Genomic DNA, 15,340 nt, shown 5'->3' on the forward strand with positions numbered 1-15,340 from the left:
AACACCTGTGAAAATGCCCAGGCCATCATGGTATGCACATTTAACAAGCTGACAAGCTGTCTGAAAGATGTGACTTCAGAGCCAGGCAGTAGTGGTGCACGATTTTAATCCCAGCACTTGGGAGGCAGAGCCAGGCAGATTTCTGTGAGTTCAAGGCTAGCCTGGGCTACTAAGTGAGTCCCAGGAAAGGCGAAAAGCTATACAGAGAAACCCTGTCTCGAAAAAAAAAAAAAAATGTCACTTCAACGAAGCCATGTGTGCTATACAGGTGTACAGTGGAGGAGTCTCTGTGTGCCCAGGCTAGACACTGAGGCTAGACAAAACAGAGAGCTGCACTCTTCTGCACATGCAGAGAGCAACACTGAGCTTAAGTGTCCAAATGTAAATCCTCTAGTCACTGCCCATCTCCAGGTGACCAAGTCACACAAAGTGCACACTGAACTTCCAGAGCTCTGGGTGGATTAACCCACCCATGAGCTCTCTGCCACATTGACATGACTGTCATCGAGCAGGAACACAAACTTCCTAAGCCAGAAGAGTAGGCAGCACAGAAGAAAAGGGCATTCAGTAGAAACTGAAGAAACAAAACCTTATAGCATGAAAATAAACTCAACATAAAACAAACAAACAAAAACCAAAGTGACCTTAGAATTCAAATGGTTCATAATAAACCCACTTCTAGAATCTCATTTAGAGCAGGTACCACCAAAGATTACCCAAACCACTCAACTATTTCCAGTTTTGAAAGTGAAGGAAGGCTATTCCAATGTCAGTTAGAAAAGCTCTGGAAAGTACTGTATCTCTGCGGGAACTTCCATCCAGCAACTGCATTCTCCATTCTATGGCCCTCCTATGAAAAGTATGCTGCCTTCCACACAAAAGGCAGGGGTAGGACTTAACTTGGGCCCTGTAGGCTTGCATCTCTACATCGGCCAGTTCACTCTCAGACGAGCAGTTTCAAAAACTGTTACTGCTGGAGTGACTTCTCTGGACACAGCCCAACCTGCCAGAGACCCATCAAACACGTGGTTATCTAATAAATGTAGTATCCCAGGCGTGAGAATGTGGTACAAAATGATCTAAGAATAAATGCCTCTTTTCATCTTTTACTTTTAGTAATGAAGACTAAGGTTTATAATTCTCATTTAAAATACATGCATTCCTGTAAATGGGAAAGTAACTAATGTGTATGTTTTCATGCATACCACCTGAGAGACAAAACCTGGCAAACTATTTCTGAGTTCTCCATATGTCAAATGTAAACTGAAACCCAAACACCTGGAAGTACCACACAGGCTGTAGCAAAATTATTTTTGGATCTGAAACGTGTATTCCACTCAAGTTTTCCACATGTGAAGTCTCTAGATGGGAAGGGGCTCAATGAGCTGTTACTCTATATTTCTAAAGGCTTTTACAGTAGAAGATACGTTTCACTGCCTTGCCAGAGAGATTTATATGTCTATGCATAAATTTGGCCGACCCTTAGATCTTGATGTAAAGAACTGATGCTTGAATCATGTCTACATTTTTTCCATTCTCCACATTTTTCCTAATTAAGGCAATGCCTAAGAAAGAAAATACTTTGGAATTCTAAACTCCTCTGGGCACACACTGAATTCCTGGTACTTATGATACAGAAGACTCAACCTCACTCCTATTTAGTACAAATCACAGGTACATTTTCATAAATGCAGCATTTGTCCTACTCAGGAAAAGAATAATTTGAACTTATAATTCCAGAGATCATCACCATCTCCAGTGTCAATAACAATCAGCTTTTTCTAAGTAATTATCCCCAAATCCACTGAAGTGACAGTTAAAAACTAACTAGCTCAGACATTCTCATTTGTTTCATAGCTTTAAAGAACATCCACCGTGACGCTCTCTTTCTTAAAACCTTAAAACACCATCAATGCCAATTCTGAGCTTATTTTAAAGGTGATGAAACAAATGAATGAGAGCACTAAACTGTAGAACCTGTAGAAATAAAACTCAAAGGTGTTACTACAAGTGAACGGCAAAAGTTTATTAACATCTAACAATAAAAACTCTTCTGAAAGCATTAAAAATGTAATCAGTGATTTGGTGTTTAAAAGAATTTCTAAAGTTTACAGACTAAGTGTGAAGTGTAAAGTTATTATACTTCCTGGTTCTAAAAAGTCACCTTAACATGTCTAATTTGTTTTGTTTTGTTTTTTGAGACAGGCTCTCACTATGTCATTCTTGCTGTGGGCACTGGATTGCCTGGAGGTTTGCATTTTGATGTCTCAGTAATAAGTAGAATAGTGTTAAACTAAAATGGCTGCAGGACACTGAGGTCCGTGCACTCGCTAAATGTAACTGCTTACATCTCAATCCCGACGTTATGGCATGAAGAAGCAGGGCCTTTCAGATGTGATCGGGTCGTGGAGCCCGTAAGACCAGCTTTAGTACCTGTAGGTGCCTATATGAGAAGGTTCTCAGGGTGCTTTATGGCATGAAGACATAACAAGCAACCAGATAGTGATCCACAGCCCAGAAAACAGCCCTTTCCAGAACCCAACCATGCTGACACTGAGCTCAGGCCCCCCAGAATCCAGGAATAGGAAAAATAAGCCTCTCTTATGAACAGGTCACTCCATTTATAGTTTGTTACAACATCTCTTCTTATTGCTATTTCACAAATCAAGTTTCAACTAAAGCTGACACTCTTATCTTGAGAGTCTGGACTTCAGAGTGTATTTTCATTTAAGGAAACAACCTTTAGATTCATAAATATAAACATCTCTGTTTCAAACCCAGGTCATAGTGGTATCTGTATGTACCAGATATACTTCCTCATATCAAATTAAGAAATTGCAGTTATTATTAATTAATGACTACTCCAAGAATGTTTGGGGATCCTGAAGGAAACAGGTATATAAACACTAAAGGTAACAAAAGGCATTTTGATATTTTACTGTGGTTCATCTTGTATACATTTAAGAACTTTCCAGAAGGCCAGGCATGTTGTCACATGTCTTTAATCCCAGCACTTGGGAGGTAGAGGCAAATGGATTTCTCTAAGTTCCAGGCTAGCTTGTTCTACAGAGTTCTGGGATAGCCAGAGCTACACAGATCCTGTCTTCACACCCCCTACACTTCCCCATAGGAATTTTCCAGGAGGAGTTGAGGGTGGAAGAGCACTTGTTTAGCGTATGCAAGGCCCTGGGTTCAACCTTCAGTACTGAAAAAAAAAAAAGATTTTTCTAGGCAAAAATAAAGCAAAACCTAGAAATCTTACTAACTGAATCTCTTCAACAATCAGCATTGATACTCTTTATCATTGTCAAAATTAAAACAGATATAATCTGTGTAGCATATATAATGTTCCAACTAAAACATTAGAAGCTTTACAGTCAAAATTCTAGTAAAAAAAGGAAAAGCAATAGATTGAGGAGGTGTTCCAGAGAACAGCCATCCCTTCCTTTGAAGCTATTAGCAGTTGATAGCTACTGGAGGAGTGTTATGTACCAGCTTCCTGAGAATAAAAGCTCCCATTTTGGAAAGAAGCTTCTTAAGACCCTGGATGTTAACTGGGGAGATGAAACAAGATGTGCTAAGGGAGTTGAAACATTCCATCCTACAGTAAGTGAAGAAGCCATTACGACAGCAAGTGAACAATGGCTTCAGGAAGTCCCCCAAACTGACCAGATTCACTAGGCCACTCCCTTCCCAAGCATATGTAAGCAGTGAGGACTGTTGAGAGACTTGCTCAGACAAGCCAAGCTGCCTGGAAGAAGCAGAGACAAACTAAACTACCTGGAAAGGATACTCCCCAACCTGCTAAGCTGCCTACACTACAGGTTTCCAGCTTCCATGCTTTGTCACCCATGCTGGGTTGGTTTGGTGATGCAGGCACCTTTGAGTCATTTCTGCTCCTGTAAATAACCCCAATCAAATTCATTGGTTCATGAAGTTGGACTCTGGTGGCATCTGTACTTCAGTTTGTCATGAGTTCCCTATCTGGGTGAGTAGACATTGATTCATATCTCCCTAGGTACAATGTCACACCCATGTACAACTGGACAGCATTAAATGGATTATCGAAAGTTGGAAAGTCATGAAATTTGGAGGGCGATGGAAGGAGTAAGAAAGTTCAAGAAGCTGAGGGTGGACATGATTATATTTCATTATATACATGTGTGAAATTCTCAGAAATAAAGACAAATTATAATAAAAATATTAGAATCTTTAAATACAGCATCTACTAAGTTCCCAGTCCATACATTTAACTGACTTCTAGATCTGTATATTTGGATGTTGAAAAGACACTTGAAACTTTTTTCTCTTTTGCAAACATATGCTACTACTGTAAAGCTGGTGAATAATACCCTCCATCGATTTAGACGTCAAAAATCCTGGGAGCAGCTGGGCAGTGGTAGTTCATGCCTTTAATCCCAGCACTCAGGAGGCAGAGGCAGGCAGATCTCTGTGAGTTCCAGTCCAGCATGGTCTACAGAGCAAGTTCCAGGACAGACTCCAAAGCTACACAGAGAAACCCTGTCTCAAAAAAACCTAAAAAAGTCCTGGGAGTTGTTATAATACATTAACAATAACCACCACTGAGGAATAGCTATGTTGTGTTAAAGATTATTCCAGCTATATCATTTGTATTATGCTCAATACCCATCCTCCAAAAACTCACAAACTAGGTATTATTCTAAGGACCTATGAAGCCAAGAATTCTATTTAATTGCACTATGGCTTTCTCCACCTAATTTGGGCACTGACCATTGTTTCCACCTTGACTTTTGGTGACCCAGCAGTACTAGTCTGCTCATCTTGGGAAATGCTTGTTGTGCTTTTTAAACTGTTTTCAGTAAACTGTATTAGCTCCACCTGTTTGCCAAAATCAGATCAGTGACTCACCACCTAAAGATGAGTAGTGAAAAAGGTATGCATTCAGGCTGTCTACACTTAGTCAAAATTCTTTGGTCTCATAGATCGGTTTGTTAGAGTTGCACTTCCTTCAGGATCAATTATTTACGAGGATCCATCTGTTAAAATAATATGCTTAAACAGCAGGGGGAAATGATGGATCACCATTACTTAGCATTTTCTCTAAGAGTGCATGAACAGGATACTCCTGAGTTACTGTTTCAGTGAGATAGCAGAAAGGGCACATTAAACGAGCCAGCCAGGCACAGGACCTACTCAGCAGGACTGCAAGAATAACTTGTAATAATGATCTTTCGGGCCCAGTATGGTGGTGGATGCCTATAACCCCAGCTCCACAGCTGGAGGCAGGAGCATTGTGAGTTTGACGGTAGCTTAGTCTACACAGGGAAACAAAGGCCGGACTGGGATATACAGAGAGCCCCTGTCTCAAAACACATTTCCCTCTCTAGAGCCTTATAGCCTGGTTATGACTAAACAAATATTAGGGTACGAGCAAAAGGGATCAAAATTACCTTGACAGAACATTAAAAATATCAAAAGTAAGAACATGGTTATCAAAAATATAGTATAATGAGATGTAGCTAAAAAGTACTAAAAACGAATGAGCTTTTGGGGGGAATGCATTTTGAAAATACAGGAGGCAGGGACTGAAGAGATGGCTCAGGCACAGTGCTTAAGAGCACTGGCTGCTCCTGCAGAGGACCCACTTTAGTTCCCAGCACCCACATGACTTCTCACAGCCATCTGCAACTCTATTTCCAGAGGCTCTGATGCTCTTTCTGGCCTCCACAGGCACCAGGCATGCATGTGGTGCACTTATGTGCATGCCATCAAAACACTCATACATATAAAATTAGTATCTAACATTTTTAAGTTTAAAATATATAGTAAGTAGAAATACTTCCAAACAAACTTTTTAAGTCTGCTTTATACACCTGTATTATTAATTTGTGTGACGCTTTCTGATACGTTTCATAAGATATATTAGTAAGTAATTCAGGTAACACAGGGAGCTCAGCAGAAGAGAGACACAGAGAGCTGTCTCTGCCATCTGCATAAAAGTTAGCCACAATTAAGTGTGCTGTGATAAGCAGACAGAAACACCAAATATGCAGAATTCCATAGGAACTGAAGTGCTATGGGCATATGGAAATAAGACAGCTTAAGCAACCCCAACAACATTCTGAAAAATGATTATCCATGACATCCTGAAATCCAACACAAAGTATCCATGCCAAAAAGAAGAAATTCCTCATGAAGCCCATAAATGCATATTGCAGCTTTTTCCCTTAGCAATCATTAGGAATAGGATTATTAATATAAGAATTGATCTGGGAATCTGGGGACACAGCTTAGCTGGCAGAGTGCTTGCCCAGCAAACACACAGCTCTGAGTCATATCCTTAGCACCCCATAAACCAGGTGTGGTGGCATATGCCTGTGATCCCAGAAAGTGGAAGTAGAAGAATCCTATGCCCTCCTCAAATTCCGAGGGCATCAGGCATGCATGTGGTGCACATACCACATACAGGCAAAATATATATATATATATTTATATATATATATAATAGAACAAATGAATCTCTAAAAAAAAATCTAAGGCAGATAAATGACAAGAAGTATATGAATACGTATTCAACATTACTAATCATTGATGAAATGCAAATTAAACCCACAGTCAACTATCACTTGACATGTGTGAAAATGGATATCCTCGAAATGATGAGAGACATTCTGTCTGGGGTATGAATGAAAAGGAAATTATCCAGTGATGGAAGCAAGGGAAATTAATTCAGCCAGTATAGAAAACAGTGTGGAGGTTCCTCAAATTTTAAAACAAAACTTCTATCAATCTCACTACTGAGTAAGGAGGGTACCCTGTCACTGTAAACCCCGGGTGAATGTGGAGGACAATGTATTAAACGAAACAGCCGAACATAGAAAGGTAAGTGCTGCGTGGACTCTCACTAATGTGTGTGGTCTCAAATAGTCAAAACAGCACAAATAACATAAGAGAGTTACCATGGGCTACAAGATTTGGTGCAAGATTAGGAGAGGCTTGTCCAATAATGCAGAATTTCAATTACATAAGGAGACCTGCTTAGAGACCTGCTGTGTACCAGTGAAAACGGATTTTTCACTACTTAATTACTTAAATACTTAAGATTTAAGCATGAGTGTATATATGAACATGGATGCAGTTGCCCTGCCCAAAAAAGCCAGAAGAGAGTGTTGAATCCCGAGAACTGAAGTAAGGGACAGTTGTGAGCTGCCCAGTGTGGGTGCTGGGAACTGAACTCAAACCCAGGTCCTTTACAAGGGCAGTATCAGCTATTCACCACTGAGCCAGCTCTCCATTCTCCAACATGTTATATTCTTGAAATTGCTAAGAGACTGGTTTCAGTGTTCTTGTCAAAAATCACTGATAATATATATTTTAGTTAGCTTGAATAATTGCCAAATAGAATTGATAATGTACACATGAATTCGCTCCATTTAGCCATTTCCTGATTTCTCCATTTTCTGTATGATAAACTAATACAACTCATGTCAATTACAAAATAAAAAAGTTACAAAAAGATAAAATACTAATTGTATCTAAAATAAAATTTTACATACCTTGGCTTCCGAAATGCCAAACTGTATTGCTGGCATGCGAGACCCACAGTGGGAGTATAAACGATAGGCATGAATTTTTCAATATCAGACATCAGCACACTATAAAAGAGCTTCTCATTTCTATCTTGCAGATCCATCAACAGAAGATACCTGTGGAAATTGGACACAATTAGAGCTACATCCAACAGTCAAAATCCGATAGTAAATATGGCTATTAGAATTCTAATTTCAAGCAAGTATAAAGTACATCTTTAGTCAAATAGAAAACATGCATAATTTTTGTTGGTTGTTTTTTTACTCTTTTGGGCCCGCCACCCAGCTCCCAAATAAATCACACAGAGGCTTATTCTTAATTATAAATGCCTGGACTTAGCTTGGCTTGTTTGTAGCCAGCTTTCCTTAACTTAAATTATCCTGTCTATCTTTTGCCTCTGGGCTTTTCTCATTCTCTTATTTTGTAATCTTATTCTTATTCCATGGCTTGCTAAATAGCTGGGTGGCTGGCCCCTGGAATCCTCCTCGTTCTCTGGCTACTTCTTTTTATATATATATTCTCTCTGCCTGGCAGCCCTGCCTGTCCTTTCTCCTGCCTTGCTATTGGCTGTTCAGTTCTTTATTAGACCATCAGGTGTTTTAGGCAGGCAAAGTAACACAGCTTCACAGAGTAAAACAAATGCAACATAAACAAAAGTAACACACCTTAAAATAACATTCCCACACATAATCAAGCCAGGCATGGTGGCATGCACCTCTAATCCTAATACTTGGGCAACAGCTTGAGTTACACAGTGAGACCCTGTGTTTAAAAAACAATAGCGACCATTTTTAGAAATATCCTTCAAGGGGCTGGGGAGATGGCTCAGTGGGGAAAGTGTCTGAGGTGCAAACAGGAGGACCTGAGTTTGGATCTCTGACATCAGTGCAAAACCTAGGTTCAGTGGTCCATATCTATAACCTGGTGCTGGGGTTGCAGACACAAAGATCCCCAGATCTCACTAGCCAGCCAGGTAGTCAATCAGTGTGCTCTGGGTTCAGTGAGAGATCCTGTCTCAAAACATAAGGTAGAATGCTAGAGAGAAAGATATACATCGTCAACTCCTGACCTTTACAAGTTCAAGCATGTGCATGCACACAGACACACACAAGTGCACACATACACAAATGTATACATACAAAAAAACTCAACATCTCAAAGAATGAGGAAACTCAAATTGGATTGTTACCATTCAAACATTACTACTATTGTGAAATAACATAATTTTGCTCAGTGCGTGGACAGAGGTAGTCCCTATTTTATAATTAAAGAGATGAAAATATCACAGTAGAGTTTAACCACTAACTTAAGCAAACTAACAGCCCTTCTTTGCTTCCTTCTCTTCCCTTCCTTCCTTTCTTTAGACAGTCTCACTATGCAGTCCTGGGGGGGCCTAGAACTCACTATATAGACCAGGCTGACATAGAACTTACGGAGTTCCACCTGCCTCTGCCTCCTGAGTGCTGGGATTAAATAAATGCACCAACACATCCAGCTTTTAATGGCCTTTCTCTGTGTAAAGGCATTTCTTGTCTAGTTATCTCTCTATGAATAACCCTTTTTGCGTTACCAATAACTTCAATAAAATTCAAACTGCTTTGTACAACTGAAAAGTCTTGAAAATCTGTGTTCACTAACATAGCAAGGCCCTATGCTCACTGATCTCTGGTGTGGGTAAGAGATCCCTTAAGTGTGTGATTGTGTGCAGAAAGCTCAATCTCCAATGTGCCAGCTGGAACAGCGCTGGAAAAGTCAAGAGGTGACATTAGCAGAAGGCAGGTCACTGGGAAAACTGTCCTTAAAAGGGACTAACATGGTTCCTGTGAGCATTTCCTTCAAAGAAAACCTACTTGATAAGATGGCCGCCCTTCCTGCCATCAGATACTGTCCTGCTGTGCTGTAGATAGAAACTCATGCCCAGCTAGGAAGCACTACCAAGGCCCAGATGTTCAGGACTGAAAGTCTGCGTCACTCCCCCAGAAGAAGGCAGTTATAAACACCAGTAATGACCAATGATCAATTTTAGAAATGAGGGCAGAAATTTTCTTGGACATTTCTTCTTTCTTTGGTTAAGAATATTCATGTTTACAAATAAATAGATAATATACATTAAATAAGAATGGGCAGATACCATTTCTCATAGGAAAAATATCTTGAGAAAGGTAAACTGAGAATAGATTATAAAAATATTTCACTCAAACGTTCCTAAAGATAGTAAATGCTTTAAAAAGAAAAATCACTGCATTTGTGAACAAATTCTCCTAAAGTTAACTATTCATTCCAAAGTACGTAAATAGCTCAACTTTCTTTTACAAAAAGCAACAGGAAAGAGTGTTTCCTAAGAGAAATATGTTCATAAATGTGTTACCTGTCGAAGTCAGAGTTCAGACGCTGGAAATTCTTAACTACTCTAAGGACCTGGACCTCCTGACTGACGAAGGAAGGCGGCAACAACCCATGAATGTTCAGCTGTTGTCTCTCCTCCAGAGTAAACGCCAAGTCCTAGGAAGAAAAGGGAAACGGTGATTTCAGAGGAGGACAAGACAAACAGTGCACACACACGGACTCTGGGGAGGCAGGGTCTAGCTGCTGGAAGCACAGCCAGCCAACTGCGCACTAACCATCTGCTTCCTTAGCTACAGATGCGAAGGTGAGAGCAGAGAACGGCCAGGAAGAAACTACTGAGAAGCACAAAAATGAGAGGCCTGAGAGACAGAGCTCAGGCAGTGAAGTGTCTGCTGTGCAAACGTGAGGAAGTGAGCTGCCAGGCCCAGCACTCACATGAACGCCTGGCCTGGTAGCACGTGTCTGGAACCCTGGCACTGGGGGAGGGGAGACATGTGGACCTCCAGCTGGCTAGCCAATCAGTGAGCTCCAATGTCAGTGAGAGACCCCGTGTCAAAAAATAAGGTTGAAAGTGATCAGGAAAGATACCTGATCTATCTCTAGCCTCCACATTTGCATGTACACACATGTGCACATAAATCCACATACACAAACACACACGTACATACGGTATATACAGCACATACATGTGTACACAGAAAATGAAAGATACAATCATTAGTGTCAGAAAATATAGAAATGAACAGTTACCTATTTTTAAATGTGACTAGAATTAGGTCAGCTGACACCTGCTATGCTTCCAACTGTGAACTAGGTCAGGAAATAAACTGCATGATTCCCAGGGACCTGTTCCAACCCTCCATTCTCAGGTTATCTCCTACTATCCTTATGCAACCCTGGTTACACTCATTTCTTCCCAAGCCCAAATGCAGCACATTTTTATTCTTCATGCATGGCATCTTTATCAAGAATGTTCTTCTTGACACCACACACTTCGGACATAAGACCAGGTGGACTCAAGCTTGATCTGACTTGAAAGCCTCCTGCCTGAGGACTAGCTTTTATCGTATTGGAAGGCACTATGCAAGCTTCCAAGAGATGGAGCAACCAATAGTCCTACCCAGCTGTAACACTTACAAATCACAACAGTGGCCGGGCGGTGGTGGCACACGCCTTTAATCCCAGCACTTGGGAGGCAGAGGCAGGCGGATCTCTGTGAGTTCAAGGCCAGCCTGGGCTACCAAGTGAGTCCCAGGAAAGGCGCAAAGCTACACAGAGAAACCCTGACTTGAAAAACCAAAAAAAAAAAAAAAAAAAATCACAACAGTGATACCACCATGGCAAGACATCCCTAAGGGCGCAACAGTGGCTCACATACCTTGTCAGTAACCAACAGCTCTGTAACTGGATGTAAGGCCCACTTGACTGAAGGGAAACTTCTCCTGACACTAGAAATCAAGACAACTACAAGGGCTAGTAAGGTCATGGGTTTTCTAGAACCTATAATTGTCACTCTACTAAAACACAAAATTCTTAATGTTTATCCTTCTACCCACTAGATAAGTGTACTTCTTACCATCTGTCAGACACTTTGCTTTGTAACAGAAACCAGTCAAAATGCAGGGAACAAGTGATTACAGAGTGCCCAGCCCCAATGGACACGTGTATAACCCAACTCCTGCACCTAAGGTCCAGAGAATCATGGGAAACAGGGAGGAAAGATGGTAAGAGCCATGGGACCAAAAAATAGGCTGTGAGATTTTTGTCTCCTAAAATGACAAGAAGTTTCATTTATGATACCTCAACTACCCTATGACTGCCTAAACAAGAAGTGAAGAAGTATACCACCAATAGACATGCTAATGTAGAAGGGGAAATCTCACATGGCTCCACCCATAAACAAAGAACCACAGGCACCTAAGGAATGTTGAGAGGAGGAGAAATACTCTTCCCCAGAGATGAGACCCCTAATTGGTTATCCAATACCAAATGGTCAGCCCTGAAATCATACAGATACAAGTAACACTAAATGGACTGAGCAGGTTGTATTTATATATTTAAGCATGGATGTGGAGTGGAGGAGAGAGAGACAGACACACACACACACAATTTAAAAAAAGGTCATGATTCTGAGAGGGAATGAGGGAAGGATGAGAAGGGGAAATTAATGTAATTACATTCTAACTTTTAGAAAATGTCCTTCTGGCTGGGCAGTGGTGGCATAGGCCTTTAATCCCAGCTCTCAGGAGGCAAGGGCAGGCAGATCTCTGTGAGTTCAAGGCCAGCCTGGTCTACAAAAAGTGTTCCAGGACAGCCAGGACTATTACAGAGAGAAACTGGTATTGAAAAAAACGAAACAAGCAAACAAACCAAACCCCCCCCACCTCAAAAAAAAAGAAAGAGGAAGTCCTTTTTACCTGCTTCTCCTTTCAAGACTGACCCCCAAGTGCTCGATCCTCTCTAAAGCGATTCTAGACTCATCACCTCTGCTATTATTCCCATGTTAAATAATCTGTTTACATAAACATAGGAGTATAAAGCAATAGTAATTGTAAAAGAACTCAAGACTAAGCAAATAAAACAGAAATAAGGAGTCGATACAGAATGGACCTAAAAGATTTGTTGGAATACACTACGGGAAGTCAAAGCAAAGAGGCCCAGCAATCATTAATAACGAGAATGACCTGGTAGACAAGGATGAGAAATCCTCTCTAGAAGATTCCTGATGGAGATACTGAATCCTAAGAAGCTTCTATTCCAAGACTGGGCTGCTGTTTCTTTGGGCCCTTTATTAAGTGTTGACATGACATGATGGATGGTTGGCTGTCTGCCCTTATGAATAGAATGACAGCCAACCATTAGACTAGAATAAAAGAAACCTCAGAGAACCTGTATGGTCCTTCTGCCATGTGAGGACAGAAGATGGCTGTCTATGAAGCAGGAATTGGATTCCCCACCAGATACTGACTACAGTGTTTTGACCTGGGGCTTCACAGCAGCCTTCAGAAATGGAAAAACACATACCTTGTATTTTAAAAACCCAGTCCATGGTATTTTACCATTATAGCCCCAAAAAAACTAAGTAAGGTTTGCATCTTGTGATGCTACTGTTTCTTGACAGTCCAGATGGACAGGAACACATTCACTAAATACATGAACGGCTCTGCAGCCATTCCCTCTGTCCCTGAATGTTCGTACAATGAGGAATAATGACTCTTGAATCCTGCCATAATAAGACCTCAATTTATTGCATACACAAAACAGACATTTTACATATTTAATTTTAGAAACACTAACGTTTTTTACAACTATAAAATGCTATTTAGAAAACTGATTAGAATATTCATTAAAAAAATTATTTTTAAACTTAAAGCAATCAAAAAGGGACATTAGTGCAAGAATCATCTATAAGATGGAAGAGATAATTCAATAGATTTTCAATTGTGTATATTCATATGTGTGTGTGTGTGTGCGAGTGTGTGTGTGTGTGTGTGTGTGTGTGTGTGTGTGTGAAATAGAAGAGAAACTTGGACTCTTTTTCAAACTTGAAAATGAAAGAAAGAGAGGAAGGGAAGGAAGAAAGGAGGGAGGGAGAGGAGGGAGGGAGGAAGGGAAGAAGAAAGGGAGGGAGGAAAAGAAATGAAAAAAAAATGTTAGTCAAAAAGAAAGCTCAAATAAATACAAATGTTATAGAGAAACAGTGGAGCACTAGATGTTATACACTGTGACCACGTGCCTGCAAAAATACCAACCAAATATGGTCTTCTGAGAATACAGCTGCTTATGGTCAGAAGCTCTAACATACGCTCCCTTCGTCCTAGTAACAGTGGCACTTCATCGTCTTGACTCAGATAGCCAGGCCTTTTACCTATGTTTCCCCCATCTGGTCTGATCGAACAGACCTCTATGCAGTATCCCTTACCCCACGTAAATGGGAATGCCATCTGGAAATCTCTCCATAGTCTTTGATGTTTAGTAATTGCAGACTCCTACACTGTTCGCCAAATATTCGCAGACACACTAAAGCACCAACTCATCTGTTTTAAAAATCTAATAATTAAGGCTTAGAAATCTGGGGAAATGGGCCAAGTTTAAAAGGGAAAAAAAGGTCCCATTATTGATTTCATATCATTTCATGGCCCTTTAGGAGGTGGGGAAAAAAAATCAATGACTAAGGAAACTTAAATCTTAGAATCCCTGAAACTTTTAGGATAATATGATTTTATTTAACCATAGCTTTTATTTACCATATTACTAGAGACATCGTTTTAGACAATTTTATAGAAACTGATATACAAGTCAGCCCTGTCCAAAACCTGGCAGTGAGGTGTTTCAAAGAAGTTGTATATTCATGTCACCCTGCATGGTCTGCACAAAACTATGCTTCGGAGCGCACATCCAGGGTCCAACTTGCATTTGACTTCTGTCAGACTTGTCACGGAGTTGAGAGGATTAAATGTCCATACACAGATCGGGTTTCCGGACACCTGCAGTGTCCCCCCCCCCCCAGGTCCCTCACACTCTTAGTCCAATCTGAGTTTCACCCCTTCCTTGTTCTTTTTCCCCTTACGCCTTCAAGACTCTTGCACTGGACTTCTGGACAGAGAAGGACACTCTGTTCCACTGCGAAGGGCAGCAACCAAACAACTCTACTACTCCACTTCTGAACTCCACATAGCTTCCCGAGAAAACAAACCTCTCATGCAGAAGTCAGAAGTGGATGGCTGGCACGAGGGGCTTGTGTTAGAAGTCTATACGCAACACAAGCACTCGGGAACTGTGGGAGGGATTCCTTGATTCAGCAGAAACTTATCAGAAAACAAACGCACTTTATTCTCTTCAATGACCATCTTTAATGTTCCCAGAGAAACTTGTGTGGTTTAGATTCATTTGTCTCAGAATTATAACTAAAACTAAACCAAGCAATTGTAAAACTTTTAACTCACTAGAAATCTTGAGCCGGATAACCTACATAGGATGCTAACTGTGACAACAGATTTATTGATATGTTTAAGACAACTGAAATAAGAGGGCAGAAACGGTTATGTTTGTTTATCTGGTGTCTAGAATACTACTTGACACTTAATGGGTAATCCACAAACTTGAATTAACTCAACTATTTTCTGTAACTAGACACTATTTTTACTTTCACAGAGAAGAAATATTACAAACCACAAAAGCAAGTGAAAGGCAACAATCACAAAGAAACTGATAACCTAACAGTATTTCAATTGCTCAACAGAGAAGACCAGGAGGTGCCTCCATACCCCGCAGTACTCCTCGCACACTCACAAGGACAAGATGCCGCCACACCTTGCCGTGTCCATCACACACTCATGAAGACAGATAGAGTGTTTCTGTTCACTCGAGTACTCATTACACACTCATTGCTACAAAGGAGACAGCTGCTGACACATGAATG

At 40.6% G+C, this 15,340-nt stretch overlaps 1 protein-coding gene across 1 annotated transcript in view; it reads right to left on the bottom strand.

Moving 5' to 3' along the window:
* Me1 (malic enzyme 1) overlaps nucleotides 1-15,340 on the bottom strand; it is a 117,036-nt gene that overhangs the window by 89,032 nt on the left and 12,664 nt on the right. Inside the window, exons 2-3 of the mRNA XM_059268324.1 lie at nucleotides 9,941-10,074; nucleotides 7,539-7,688 (exon numbers count right to left, since the gene is read on the bottom strand). Of these exons, the coding sequence (XP_059124307.1) occupies nucleotides 7,539-7,688; nucleotides 9,941-10,074 (284 nt within the window). The remainder of the gene's footprint in view (nucleotides 1-7,538; nucleotides 7,689-9,940; nucleotides 10,075-15,340) is intronic.

Source organism: Peromyscus eremicus, chromosome 7 (assembly GCF_949786415.1).
Source record: "Peromyscus eremicus chromosome 7, PerEre_H2_v1, whole genome shotgun sequence".
Classification (NCBI taxonomy): domain Eukaryota; kingdom Metazoa; phylum Chordata; class Mammalia; order Rodentia; family Cricetidae; genus Peromyscus; species Peromyscus eremicus.